This window comes from Rhinatrema bivittatum, chromosome 2 (assembly GCF_901001135.1).
Source record: "Rhinatrema bivittatum chromosome 2, aRhiBiv1.1, whole genome shotgun sequence".
In the NCBI taxonomy this organism is placed as follows: Eukaryota; Metazoa; Chordata; class Amphibia; order Gymnophiona; family Rhinatrematidae; genus Rhinatrema; species Rhinatrema bivittatum.
The window spans coordinates 354,347,763-354,362,704 of record NC_042616.1 but is presented as its reverse complement, the minus strand read 5'-3'; the positions used below and the strand labels follow the sequence as shown (position 1 = coordinate 354,362,704).

Genomic DNA, 14,942 nt, shown 5'->3' with positions numbered 1-14,942 from the left:
AGGAACATAGGGAATCCATAGTCTGGTTACTTTACAACCAGTGTGGAGTAAGGGGTGCTTCCATCTGCTTATTCCTAACAGCACTACAATGTTCAATATGCCCTGTCCTAACAAAACGCAGTCTCAACAACATAAATGCAATCACAAGAACAAAGTTTCACATATATAACATGATCAGAATCACACTTGGTAGAAGATTTCAACTAATAATGTTTGTGCGAAGACGGATGTATGTTCTTAGTGAGAACACAAGAGGGGACCGTGGAAGGCGATTGTGCCCCCTGAAGCATGACATTGTTGAAAATGCAGTTGACTTAATGTAGTTATGATATATCCTTGAAGAAGCTAGTTGCAAAACATGTTGGGTTAATGCAGTTGCTGCTTGTACCCCTGTTGATGTTCTTCATCTGATTTCAATAATATTGTGTTGGGTTTCTCTACCTGTCTTTGATCAGTAGATCATGTTAAAAGCTTAGTAGACTGGGAGTGCTTTGAAGGTTATGAACTCTCGAGCCATTTGGCTTATGCTCTTGAGAGTGGTGCCGAGTGATTGGAGAAGAGCGGTAGTGGTCCCGCTTCACAAGAGTGGAAGCAGAGAGGAGGCTGGAAACTACAGGCCGGTTAGCCCCACCTCGGTGGTAGGAAAAGTAATGGAGTCGCTGCTGAAAGAAAGAATAGTGAACCATCTGTCAGACAAATCTGATTGACTTTTTTGATTGGATAACTAGGGAATTAGATCAAAGAAGAGTGCTCGATGTCATCTATTTGGATTTCAGCAAAGCTTTTGATACGGTCCTGCACAGGAGGCTTGTGAATCAAATGAGAAGCTTAGGAGTGAGTGCCAAGGTGGTGGCCTGGATTACAAACTGGTTGACGAACAGAAGACAATGTGTGATGGTAAATGGAACCAACTTTGAAGGGAGAGTGGTGTTAAGCGGAGTGCCGTAAGGATCGGTGTTAGGACCGGTCCTGTTCAATATCTTTGTGAGCGACATTGCGGACGGGATAGAAGGTTTGTCTTTTTGCAGATTATACTAAGATCTGCAACAGAGTGGACATGCCGGAAGGAGTGGAGAGATTGAACGGGATTTAAGGATGCTGGAAGAGTGGTCGAAGATATGGCAGCTGAGATTCAATGCCAAGAAGTGCAGAGTCATGCACATGGGGTGTGGAAATCCGAAAGAATTGTATTTGATGGGGGGTGAAGGGCTGATGTGCACGGAGCAGGAGAGAGATCTTGGGGTGATGGTGTCTAACGATCTGAAGTCGGCAAAACAATGTGACAAGGCGATAGCTAAAGCCAGAAGAATGCTGGGCTGCATAGAGAGAGGAATATCTAGTAAGATTAAAGGGAAGTGATGATCCCCTTGTACAGGGCCTTGGTGAGGCCTCACCTGGAGTACTGTGTTCAGTTCTGGACACCGTATCTCCAAAGGGACAGAGACAGGATGGAGGCGGTCCAGAGAAGGGCGACCAAAAAGGTGGATGGTCTTCATAAAATGACTTATGAGGAGAGATTGAAGAACCTAAATATGTATACCCTGGAGGAAAGGAGGAGCAGGGGTGATATGATACAGACTTTCAGATACTTGAAAGGTTTTAATGATCCATGGTCAACAACAAACCTTTTACGTTGGGAAAAAAATCAGTAGAACAAGGGGTCACAATTTGAAGCTCCAGGGAGGAAGACTCAGAACCAATGTCAGGAAGTATTTCTTCACGGAGAGGGTGGTGGAAGCCTGGAATGCCCTTCCGAAGGAAGTGGTGAAGACTAAAACTGTGAAGGATTTCAAAGGGGCATGGGATAAACATTGTGATCCATAAAGGCTAGAGGATGGGAATGAAGAGAAGGGCCATGGGGGTGGAGTACTGGAGTGGAGGCTACTACCTGATGATTACTAGCCTTACTCAATAAGCCTTCTCACGGTTAATGCAACTCCAACATTGCTCTCTATTTCAACGGCAAGGGGAAATGTGGAAAAGAGGATTTGCATTCAGACAACAACCAACAAGGACTGAACTTCACAATCTGAGTAAACAAATAAGCGTGGGGGTAGCTTGCTTATTACGGCGGTTACTACCCTAAACCAATTTAGCTTGATACATCACTTTAAATGCATATACAGCACTGCTCTTTGCTTCAACACTTGGGGGAAATGTGGAAAACAGGATTTACATTCAGACAACATCCAACAAGGCATTGATCTGTGCAGTGTGGGTAATCAAGCATCGGGGTAACTTGCTTGATGCGGCGGTTACTACCATTAAGCCTTATGCTCACCTTTGATGCAACTCCAACATTACACTCTGCATCAATGACAGTGGATGGCAGGAAATTTGAATCAAACAGTTACCAACAAGGGCCCTGAACTTGGTGGTTGATGAAACAGATAAGTATGGGAAAATAATGAAACAGATAAGTATGGGAAAATAAGTGAGGGAGCTTGCTGGGCAGACTGGATGGGCCGATTGGTCTTTTTCTGCTGTTATTTCTATGTATGTTTGAGATCTTGAAGGAGTTTTTTATCGTCATATCCTATGGACTAATTTTCAAATATATTTTATTACATTTGAAATTTTTTCTGACTCATTAACAGACTTTTTTAATACATTATTTTGAAAGGGGGTTTATTGCCTTTTGTGGGGGGAGGGGGGGATTGTGTTCTTTGTGTTTGTTTTATTGTATCTGTTCAGTGTTTGTGATCCCTTTCTGTGTTCTTGATTATCTGCATTATATAGAATTTGAAGTGTATTTGTATATTGAATATGATTTACTTTGAGACTTTTGTTATTATATTTGGTTAATTGCTATAAATTATGGTTGGAATATTGTAATAGATTGTGTTTTGATAGATTTTTTTGTTTGGATTAATTTCTTTTTTTAGATGGAATTACTGACCAGTTAGTAGCGTTCATTAAAATTTTAGAAGTGCCATCATTTTTTGTTTTGATACATCTTTGGAAACCAAAAAACAGTACTAATAAATTCAATTTTTTATCTTGCATATATTTTCATATCTCTTTCTAATTGTTATTCTCCTAGGGCAAGCAGGATGGTAGTCATCATGTGTGGGTGACATCATCCGATGGAGCCCGGCACGAAAAACCTTTGTCTAAGTTTCTAGAAGCTTTAGCCAGCAGACTGAACATGCCCAGCCTGCTACTATCTGCGGGTCCACGCGAGGTCCCTCTTCAGTCTCTTCTTTGCAGTCGCCTCGTGGCCCGTGGAGCTCCAATTTTTTTTCAGCTTTCCTCTATTTCTCGAGGAGTTTTTTCCAAATCCTTGTCGGGTCCCCCATCGCGGTCTGGCCCTCTCGGTACGGTAGGTCCATTTTCGGCCATGCTTTGCGGTCGATTCCCGACTCCCCACCCCACTGCGTCCATCGATCATTAACCGCATGCCAGGTGTTTTTCATGGCGTCGATAGGTTTTCGTTGGAGCCACCAGTGCCCATGGACCATGTCTATCAGGGATCTGCATGAGGTTTGCATCATCTGCCTGGGGGCCTTGCACGACATCCAAGGGTGCCGTCTGTGCGACCAGATGACACCCAAAGGGTGTCAGGCAAACCTCGACAAAATGAGGAAACTTTTCAGGACTGCGAGGTCCTCCACGCCTGCGTCGGTCCCTTTGCCCAGAGATTGTGGGGAGATGTCCGAACCGCACTCTTTCGCAGTCCCTCTGGCTAGTACCTCCAAGAATCAGGGAGAGGAGGATCGATCCTCAATGATCTCTCCGCTCTCCCGGACCTCGGGGTCATTGGCTTCCTCGGTGCCAGGGAGAGACTGGCCAAGCACCAGAAACGATCCCATAAGCACCAACACCGGTCACCGTCCAGACATGGTTCCGGTTACGGAGCAGCATCGGTGGTCACCATCAAAACGACACTGACCATCGGAGGCCCCATCCTCCAGTAGTCCAAGGTGTTCTGACACCGGTGCAGGGCACTGTGCCTCCTCGGGGACCCGAAGAAGAGCTGGCAATACCTCATCCCCTTCCATCAGTCCTGACTACCCAGGACTTCCAGGAGGAGTTGGACTACAGGAGGCGTTGGACCACAGGGTTCAATCAGCAGTGCTCAAAGCATTACAAAGCATTAAGCTGCCTGTGCCACCGTCCCCCATACCGGTGCCCGAGCCTCCGCCATCGATGTTGGCACCACTGCTGGAGCATCTGGACGTCCTTCTTGGTGCCCTACTGACGCAGCAGTGCCCCAGGGGCCCTCTATCCCAATTCTTGGGTCCTCCAAGGAGGAAGATACGGCGTACCATGTTCCCTCGCCCACAGTTCCCCGAGCCGTTGACGGATCCCTTCGGCTTGCCACAGCTGGTGATCCCCTTTATGCCGGGGGAACCACCAGTGCCTTTGGACCCCAGGGTTTATGCCCCTCACGGACCTCACCCACAACATCCTGGTCCCAGTGAGAAAGAAGGGCCCTATGACCCCTGGGGTGATGACTCCACAGATTCGTCCTCGGATTATTCTGGTGACCCCCCTTTCTGAGCCCTCTCCTCTGGAGGGGAGTGGTGCTGGTCACCACCCGAAGACCTGTCTTTTGTGGTGCTGGTCACCACCCGAAGACCTGTCTTTTGTCAGGCTATGGCTGAGTCATCCTCTTTCAACTCTTTTCAGAGGAGGATGCACATCATAAGATGCTGGAAGTTCTCCAGTTCTTTGACGCTCCTAAGAAAATCGTGGCGGTTCTGATCCATGATATTTTTAAAGAACTCCTCTGCATGTGGAAGCACCCCCATTTCCGTCTCTCCCGTTAACAGAAAAGCCGATGCCACCTACTTGGTGCAACAGGACATGGGGTTTGATAGACAAGTTCCCCCACCTGTCGGTGGTCGTGGAATCTGCCTTAAAAAAGGTCCAGCGTTCCTGTACCCATGCCTCCACTCCTCTGGGATGCGAGCATAGGCAATTGGATGCACTGAGAAGGAAGATTTTCCAAGGCGCCTTGCTGGTTGCCTGCATCACTGCCTGTCGACTCTATATGACCCAGTACAGCCGCAATCTCTGAAAATGAGTCCAAGATTTCATGGAGGGCCTTTCCCAGCAGCAGCAGGATGCCCTTGCCACCATTGCCTCGCTGGGTCTGGAAGCAGGAAAACACAAGGTGCGTTCCACCTACGATGTTTTTGAAATGGCAGCCGGCTTAGCCGCTGCGGGCATCGGCGCCAGAAGAATGGTTGGCTCTGGGCCTCAGACCTCCAGTGGGAAGTCCAGGCTAGCTTCGCTGACCTCCCCTTTACACGCAAGAATTTGTTCGGGACAAGGTTCGGGATGCAGTGGTGCAACTGAAAGACCATCATGATACCCTTCAGCAGCTGTCCGGAGGGGCCGTCCTTGGCCAGCAGCTGTCGGAGGGGCCGTCCTTGGCCAGGAAATCATCCAGGCAGGGTTCTTGAAAACCCTTTTATTGGCAGAGGAAATATTACCCTCCAGCAGCGAGCCCCTAGACCCCAACCGGCCCCCCAGAAAGCCCCAGCCATGGGCTTTTGACTGGCAGCAATGGAGCGTAAGTCAGCTGGCAGTACCCCTGGCACCAGATCCCCTGGTCGGCGGCAGGCTCCTCAGCTTCTCCTGTCACTGGGAGGAAATAACGTTGTACCACTGGGTCCTCTCCATCGTTCGCTAGGGGTACTGCCTGCACTTCAGCCAGCTCCCAGAAACCTCTCCCCCATGTCCATCGTGGGGTTCATCTGGATATTTGCTCATACTTCAAACGGAACTCTCCGCCCTCCTTGTAGCAGGCGCAGTGGAACCGGTCCTTCACCATCAGCAGGGCCAAGGGTTTTACTCGAGGTATTTCCTCATCCTGAAAAGGAATGGCAGATTGCACCCGATTCTCAACCTTAGAATGTTAAACAAGTTTCAAAAATTCAAGATGGTCTTTCTGCGGTCCCAGTGGCAACAGGCATCTCAGGATCTAGAGGCTCCAGCCACTGTCATGGACCCTCTGAGAATATCTCTGGCCTGGTGGAAGATCTCTCTTCAATCTGGAATGCGGACTTCCCTTCCAGCCCACGCCGCCCCAGGTGACTCTCACCACCGATGCTTCCCCCCAGGGGAGGGGAGCCCACACGAATGGCCTACACACAAGGTCTTTGGACCACTTCCAAAGCCTGATGTCAGATGAACTTCCTGGAGCTTCGAGCAATACAGTATGCCTTGTGGGCATTCAAGGATCAGTTGTTGTCCAAGAAAGTTCTCATTCAGACAGACAACCAGGTCACAGTGTGGTACATCAACAAACAGGGCGGCACGGGCTCATTCCTCCTCTGCCAAGAAGGCGGTGCATGTCTGGAACTGGGCCCTTTTCCAAGAGATGCATCTGCGGGCAACCTACCTGCAAGGTCACCTGAATGTGCTGACGGACTGCCTCAGCCGGTCCTTCCAGCCACACGAGTGGTCCCTCAACCCAGCAGTGGCAACCGACCTGTTCCACCAATGGGGTACACCGGGTGTGGACCAGTTCAGATCCCCTCTCAACCATATGGTGAGCAGGTTCTGCTCCCTAATAGCGAGAAATGACCATCCATCCTGCGATGCCTTTTCCCTTCACTGGGGGAAGGGTCTCCTGTATGCGTACCCCTCTCTACCACTCCTCTTGAAGACCCTGTTGAAATTTCAACCAGATGGAGGGACCTTCATTCTCGTGGCATCTTCTTGGCCTCAGCAGGTTTGGTTCCCACTGCTCCGGGACCTGTTGGTGTATGCGCCCTTTCGGCTGGGGACGGTGCCCGACCTTATATCGCAGAACCAGGGCACCCTGCGCCATCTGAACCTCCGGGCACTGGCCCTCATGGCTTGGGATATTGAGCGCATAGTCCTCCAGCCCTACAGCTCTCAGATTTTGTTTCCTAGATTCTCATGGAGTCCAGGAAACCCTCAACCAGGAAGTCCTACAGCTCGAAATGGAAACATTTTTCCATCTGGAGTGGTGGGCATGGGTTAGACACCTTCTCCTGCCTTCTCCCCCAGCTGCTGGACTACCCTGTGGCACTTGTCCAGGTCTGGGCTCCAGACCAGTTCCGTCAAGGTACACCTTAGCGCTCTCAATGCGTATCACCATGGTGTCGCTGGTACGCCCGTCTCGGTCCAGCCCCTAGTGGGCTGTTTCATGCAGGGTCTCCTCCAGCTGAAGCCCCCTCTTTCACCTCCAGTGGCATCCTGGGACCTAAACATTGTCCTGGCAAGACTGATGTGGACTCCCTTTGAGCCACTGCAGTCCTGTGATCTGAAGTTCCTCACCTGGAAAGTCATATTCCTGGTGCCAATCACTTCTGCTCATAGGGTCAGTGAGCTTCAGGCTCTGATTACGTACACAAAGTTCTTCCATGACCGTGTGATTCTGCGTATGCATCTGAAGTTTCTGCCCAAGGTCTTGTGCCCTCCTTTTTTCCCGAGGCCTCATTCCCACCCAGGGGAATGGGCTCTCCACACCCTGGATTGCAAAATAGCTTTAGCATTCTACCTAGATTACATAGCTAGCCACAGGAAGTCCACCAAGCTCTTAGTGTCTTTCGACTCCAACAGGCTGGGAGTGGCGGTGGGCAAACAGACTTTGTCTGACTGGCTGGCAGGGTTAGCCGTCAGGACAGTGCCTTCGGTCAGTCCATATTGCGTTATCTGTTCCAGACCTGAACCCAGCTCTCTCTGCTCTTGCTTCTTGTGGGAAGCAGACAGTCTCCTGTTACCTACAGCGCCACAGTTGTGTTATGGCCGTTAGCATCTTGTTCGGTCGCTGTTTGTCTCTAATTGAACAGGGCGGTCTGGAGCTCTGTACTCACCCACATATGAAGACTACCATCCTGCTTTTCCTAGGAGAAAGCACAGTTGCTTACCTGTAACAGGTGTTCTCCTAGGACAGCAGGATGTTAGTCCTCAGTAATCCCGCCAGCCTCTCCACCATATTGGGTTCACCTTTGGTTTGTTATTTTATATTTTCGCTCGTCTTTTTTGCTATGTTACGAGACTGAAGGGGGGACCTCGTGTGGACTTGCGGGGATAGTAGCAAGCTGGGCATGCTCAGTCTGCTGGTCAAAGCTTCTAGAAACTTTAACAAAAGTTTTCCGTGCCGGGCTTTATCGAATGATGTCACCCACATGTGAGGGCTAACATCCCGCTGTCCTAGGAGAACGCCTGTTACAGGTAAGCAACTGTGCTGTGTATAATGTCTTACTGTTGATGATATTGCATTATTGTACATATCTGATCTTATTGCCTCCCAAATCATTTCCATTAATATGACACAAGACCAATGTTTGTTAATCTACTGATCACAAATTGGGTCACTGATATGTATTTCACAAACACAAAGCACTTTTATTCAAGTTAACACTTCTTTTAATTTCTGTAGCTAGTTTGCCATGTTATCATTAGCTTTAGATAAGATCTGTTTCCATATTCATACTTAAATATCAAAAAGGAAAATACAGAAAAACACCAGTAGAAAGGTTAAGAATACCATGCATGAGATATTTTGTATATTCCATATTGATAGCACTAATAATGGTTAGTGATAGTTGAATTAATTCAGAAATATTTTCAATCGTTTTTGCTGCAGTTCTTTTACAATATGAAGCAGTAGGCCTGACATTTTAAATGTGACTGAATTTGATATTTTACCACTTTTACAGATACAGGTTATGTGTAACAAGTGAGGAATTGTTAAATCTAATTTTTTTTCTCCCCCCATTCCAGAGCCTGAAGAGTGGTGAAGTCCAAGAACAATGGCTGACAGACCTTCATTACTGCTTTAACATCTATCTTACAGCACAGCCACAGGGAGCTGGTGCGGTTGGCACAATCTGTTGAAGTTTGTATGTTATTGTAAGAATGTACTTGTCCCACAAATTGTTTACTTTCATCTAACTGCATGTAGCGTTGAAAGGAAAGTGTTAGAAAAGTGTTTGCCATTCAGGTTAAGAATAACTTGAAAACATAAATGTAATCTGTGCATGATTTTCACACACAAAAAATATTAAAAGTTGTCAAAGACCAATGAAACTTGTTTGGAATTTTACCATTATTCTTCTTCCTATGCTTTATTAATAAAACCATAAGCCAGGTGAGCATTATTTCAGAAGTTATAGCACATGTACATTATCAGGTGAATTTTAAAAGCCTGTGTGCGCCAAAACCGGGAGATACACGAGTATCTTGGGCCATTTTGACACCGGATGAAGAGAAAGTACTCCTAAAAGGCTTATCTTTTGTTCCCACACCCACATACAGCGCCTTCAATACTCGGGTTGAATTATTCAAATTCATTAGGAGATTGAAAATTTTGGACGTTTTCTCAGATAAACCCACTAGTAATCAGGACACATCCATAGTGAAGAAATCCAGTAAATGGATTCCTCCCAACACTAATAATCCGGTTATTCAGACTTATGAGAAATTAATTATGCATGATTTAGAAAAAATTGAAATTGACTGTTCTTCCAAAAAAAGGTATTTTAATTTGACCATTGATGAAAGTAAAGCTTTGACTTCACTTGGCAAAGACACAGAATTAGTGATCAAATCTGCAGATAAAGGAGGATGTATAGTCCTAATGGATAGAGCAAACTATGTAAAGGAAATAGATCGGCAGTTGTCTGATAAAATTTTTATCAAAAATTAGATACAGACCCAACATCAAGTCTGAAGAAGGATATTGACAGCCTGTTGTCTGTTGCCAAAGAGGGTGCTGTACTTACCAATAAAGAATTTAATTTTTTAACAGTTGAACATCCGGTGACACCAATAATATACATTCTACCCAAAATTCACAAATCAATCATTGACCCACCAGGTAGGCCCATAATCTCTGCCAACAGCTCATTGCTTGAACCTCTTGCCATTTTTTTAGATACATTTTTAAAACCACAAGTTGAGAAGATCCCGTCCTACATCAAAGATTCCACTCATTTTATTAATTTTTTTAATGATTTTAGTGATTTGAGCGATGATATATTAATGGTAACCATGGATATAGAATCTTTGTATACAAACATTCCACAAGATTCTGCTTTAGATATCATTTCAAGAGAATTTTTAGAACATAATGTGAACGCAAGGATTCCTAATCAATTTTTAATAGATTTAGCGGAATTCCCTCTGAAATCCAATTTCTTTGCTTTTAATCAGAAATTGTATAAGCAAATCAAAGGGGTAGCAATGGGATCCCCAGTGGCTCCTTCCATTGCAAATCTATATGTAGCAAGATTTGAGGAATTGTTTTTAACTGACCATGATTTTACAGAGAACATTTTATTCTGGAAACATTATATCGATGATATTTTTATGATATGGAAAGGTACTTCAGATTTGCTCAAGCTTTTTCACAGTTGGCTTAACAATTTGGATTTTAACCTGCATTTTACCCTTGATTTTAGTTGTAATCAGATTTCATTTTTAGACATTTTAGTTTCTTTTAAAGATGGTTCTTTTTTTACTGATATTTTTAGGAAACCAACGGACACTAATAAACCTTTACATTATGAGAGCTGCCACAACAAGTCCTTACAAAAGAACTTACCATTTTCACAATTTTTAAGACTAAAGAGAATATGTGGCGACGAAGAAACTTTTCGTAAAAGATCTGAAGAAATGTCTATCAAGTTTAGCGAGAAATGCTATCCGCAAAGACATATTACAGCAGGTTTTGTTAAAGCTTCCAACTGTGACAGACAAAAACTATTACAATTCAAAGAAAGAAAAAAGAATGAGCGTATAGTCTGTCCTATCACATATACCCATATGTCGTTTCAGATTACCAATATTTAAAAAAAAACATTGGTCAGTTTTGCAGATCTTGCCTTGTTTCAAGAATAAACAACTAATGATTGCGAATAAAAGAGAAAAAACATCAAAGAAATTATCTCTCCTTCCACTTTACCAATCATTCGTTCAAAAGATATCAGACCTCCTGGACATCGTCCTTGCGGGAATTGTTCAGTGTATGGCGTGAACATGAAAACTGATACATTACACATTCCTGGACGTAAAAAAGTTTTCAAACTTAACAGATTTACTAATTGTAGAAGCACAGCAGTGGTATATTTATTTTATTTATTTTTTAATTTTTATATACCGATGTTCTTGTAAGAAATACAAATCACTCCGGTTTACATAAAACAATGAAATGCCCAAAATAGAGGTAGGGGCTTTACATGGAACAATAGAACAGAATGCCAATTGAGCATAGTAATATTATAATATAGTGTAGATACAGTGTAAATACAGTATAAATACAAGAAACGTTTGAACTCAAAATCATAGTACAGTTGAAAAAAATCATAATAGTAAAACTCAGTGAGGTATCCCATAATTTGGGTTTATCATCGCGTCTAGGCAGCATTAAGAGTCTGGGAAGGCTTGGCGGAAAAGCCAGGTTTTTAGCTTTTTTTTTAACTCCTGATGACTTGGTTCTAGTCTTAGATCTGGGGGGAGCGCGTTCCATTGGTGTGGGCCTGCTGAAGATAGTGCTCGTTTACTCAATGATGATTTTACCTGTGGGGCATGCAGTGTGCCTTTGTATGCGCTTCTAATTGGTCTGGAAGATGTATGAGGTTGAAGTTGAGTGCTTAACATGATAGGAGCAAGTTTGTATGTCGCTTTGTGAATGATTGTGAGTACTTTATAGAGGATCCTGTGTTTAATAGGAAGCCAGTGTAGGTTACGAAGGATTGGAGTGATATGATCTCTTTTGTTAGAGTTTGTGAGGATTCTAGCGGCGGCGTTCTGTACCATCTGTAAGGGTTTGATGGTATTTGTGGGGAGACCAAGAAGAAGGGAGTTGCAATAATCGAGCTTAGATAGTATTTATTTATTAACAGTTTTTCTATACCGACATTAAAATACACATCATGTCGGTTTACATGATAACAAAAAGGTGGAAATTACAAATAACGGGGGGGGGGGGGGGGTGGGACGTTAAGAATAACTGGGGGTCGGAAAGGGGACCCCAACAACATAGAAGAAGGAGTGAAATGAGAGGAACAATAACTAAGTAACACAGGTTAACAATGGTTCAAGTGAAAAAATAAATTGTTAAATAAGGTGTAGGAGGGTAAATATACAAGGAGTGGAAAAATGCATGGGAAAAGAAGCGTACCGGGGTAGAGAAGTGGCTGGGGGTCAGGATAATTAATCCGGGAAGGCTTGATGAAAGAGCCACGTTTTCAACAGTTTCCTAAATTTGAGAGGGCAGGGTTCCATGCAGAGATTGGGTGGTAGATCATTCCAACGTGTGGGGCCGGCAATAGAGAAGGCACGGTTTCTTGTGACTGAGAGGTGGGCTTTTTTAAGGGGGGGGGGACGAGCAGGGTACATTTATGAATTGTTCTGGTAGGGCGGGAAGATTGTGTGGGTTGGAGGGGTTCACTGATCCAGGAGGAGTTGTGGTTGTAGACAACTTTGTGTAAGATAGTGAGGGTTTTGTAAAGGATGCGGAAGGAGATGGGGAGCCAGTGAAGGCTTTTAAGGACCGGGGTAATGTGCTCAGATTTACGTGTGTTACTAATGATCCTTGCTGTGGCATTTTGCAGGATCTGGAGAGGTCTGATGGTGGAGGAGGGAAGGCCAAGATAGAGGGAGTTGCAGTAATCTAGCTTAGATGTTAAAGTGGCATGAATGACAGTTTTCAAGTCGTGGGTGTGGAGAAGTGGCTTGAGTTTTTTTAAGACCAAGAGCTTGTAAAAACCTCCCTTAATGATGGAGGTGATGTGGTTTTTGAGGTTCAGATGAGGATTGATAAGGACCCCTAGATTTCGAACTGAGGGTTGCTAGAGGAGGGACAGGGTCAGAGGTGGCCAGTTTAAATGTTTGGTGGTTATGTATAAGGAGTACAGTTTTGGCAGAATTGAGGGCAAGTTGCATTGAGGTGAGTAAGTTGTTGATAGCAGAAAGGCATTTTTCCCAGAAGCATAGGGTGGTAGCAAGAAAGTCATGGATGGGAATGACGATCTGGACGTCGTCTGCGTAAATATAGAATTTGAGTCCAAGTTCAGTAAGAAGATGACAGAGGGGGAGGAGGTAAATGTTAAATAGTGTAGAGGACAGGGAGGAGCCCTGGGGTACACCATGTGAGAGAGAGAAGCGTGAGGATTCAGAGGAGCCAATTTTAACAGAGAAACATCTGTTGGATAGATAGGATTTAAACCATAGGAGTGCAGTACCAGAAATGCCAATGTCGGTTAGGATGGCAATGAGGAGGTCATGGCTTATGGTGTCGAAGGCAGCGGAAATGTCGAGGAAGGCAATGAGGAAGTTGTGTCCGTGGTCGAGGCCGGTGAGGAGGAAGTCTGTAAGGGATAGGAGGAGGGTTTCGGTACTCATGTTTTTGCGAAAACCAAACTGTGCTGTGTGGAGGATGTTGTAGTCCTCAAGGAATATCATGAGCTGTGTATTGACTACTTTCTCCATGATTTTAGAAATGAAAGGAAGATTGGAGATGGGACGGTAGTTGGAAGGGTCTTTGGGGTCTAGGGAGGGCTTCTTGAGCAGGGGTTTGACTATCGCGTGTTTAAGAGGGTCGGGGATGGAACCTGTGGAGAGGGAGCAGTTGATTAGGTCAGATAGGGGTGGTGCAGTGGTGTTGGGGATGGAAAGGAAATTTTTAGTGGGTATGGTATCAGAGGGGTGGGATGTGGGCTTGGATTTTTTAATGATAGCCTCAATTTCCTTAGGTGTGGTGAGTTCTAAGGAGTCGAAGGGGGGGGAGGGATTATGGTGGGTTGTGAGGGGGTGGGGAGATTGGGGGGTTGTGGGGGGAAATCGGAGGAGTATGTTGGCAATTTTATTGTGGAAGAAAAGAGCAAGTTCTTCGCATTTCGTGCTGGAGTCATCTTCAATAGCATTAGGGGAGAGGGGGTTGGTGAGGGTTGCTACATAGGAGAAAAGGGCTTTGGGGTTGAAGGTGTATTGGTGGATTTTGGAGGAGTAGTAATCACGTTTGGTGTTTTGTATGGCTAAACGGTATGTGTGTAGGAGAGATTTGTAGGAGATGGAGCGCTGTGGGGTGGGGTCTTTACGCCATGCTCTTTCTTTGATTCTAAGGCCGTGTTTCATGTTGTGTAATTCTGTAGTGTACCAGGGTTTATGATTGGAGTGGGGGGTGCGTTGTTGTCGAGTGACAGATATTGTCAGCTATGTCTTGGGTGGTCTTGACCCAGGATGTGAGGGCAGTGTCAGGTGAGGAGAGGTCGAGATTAGACAGGGAGTCAGAGAGGGCTGTGGAGAGGTCATCCAATGAGCATGCTTTGCGGTATGAGAAGGAGGTGTTGATGGGAGGGGGTTGCGGGAGAAAGAGGTGTCAAGGGTGAGGCGGGTCTCAATGAGGGCATGGTCGGACCATGGTACAGGGGTGCAGGATGGAGGAGAAGGGACGTGAATATAGGAATTGGTGAAAATGAGATCAAGGGTGTGTCCCAATTTGTGTGTGGGGGTTGTGATGGTTTGAGAGAAGCCTAGGGCTTGGAGGGCTGTAAGGATGGTCTCACAGGAATGGGAGAGGGGGGAGGAGTCTACATGGAGATTGAAGTCTCCCAAAAGAATGGCGGGCTTTTCGCAGTTTATGTTCTCGGATACAAGTTCAATGAGTGAGGAGGAGTTTTGTTCTAGGAGTCCGGGAGGGGCGTAAATGAGGCAGACTTGGAGGTTGGAGGATTTGAACATACCAGCTTCGAGTTTGGAGGGAGGGTTGATGTTCAAGGATCTAAGTTTGAGGGTTTTTTTGGCAATAAGGAGATACCACCCCCTTTCTTTTTGGGTCTGGGGAGGGAGAAGATGTCGTGGGAGGAGGTGGGGGAGCTGGTTCAAGATGACGGTGTCTGTGCATTTGAGCCAGGTCTCAGTGACTGCACAGATGTCTGGTTGGTGGTCTTGAAGGAGGTCGTCAAGGATATGGGTTTTTTTGGTGAGGGAGTGAGCATTGAAAAGCATGAGGG

At 45.5% G+C, this 14,942-nt stretch overlaps 1 protein-coding gene across 3 annotated transcripts in view; it reads left to right on the top strand.

The window, feature by feature from the left end:
- TEX10 (testis expressed 10) overlaps window positions 1-9,009 on the top strand; it is a 678,603-nt gene extending 669,594 nt beyond the window's left edge. For all 3 annotated transcript variants that reach the window (XM_029589917.1, XM_029589916.1, XM_029589915.1), the window contains one exon: window positions 8,710-9,009. In XM_029589917.1, the coding sequence (XP_029445777.1) occupies window positions 8,710-8,823 (114 nt within the window). In that variant the 3' untranslated portion in view covers window positions 8,824-9,009. The remainder of the gene's footprint in view (window positions 1-8,709) is intronic.
- The last annotated feature ends 5,933 nt before the right edge of the window (window positions 9,010-14,942 follow it).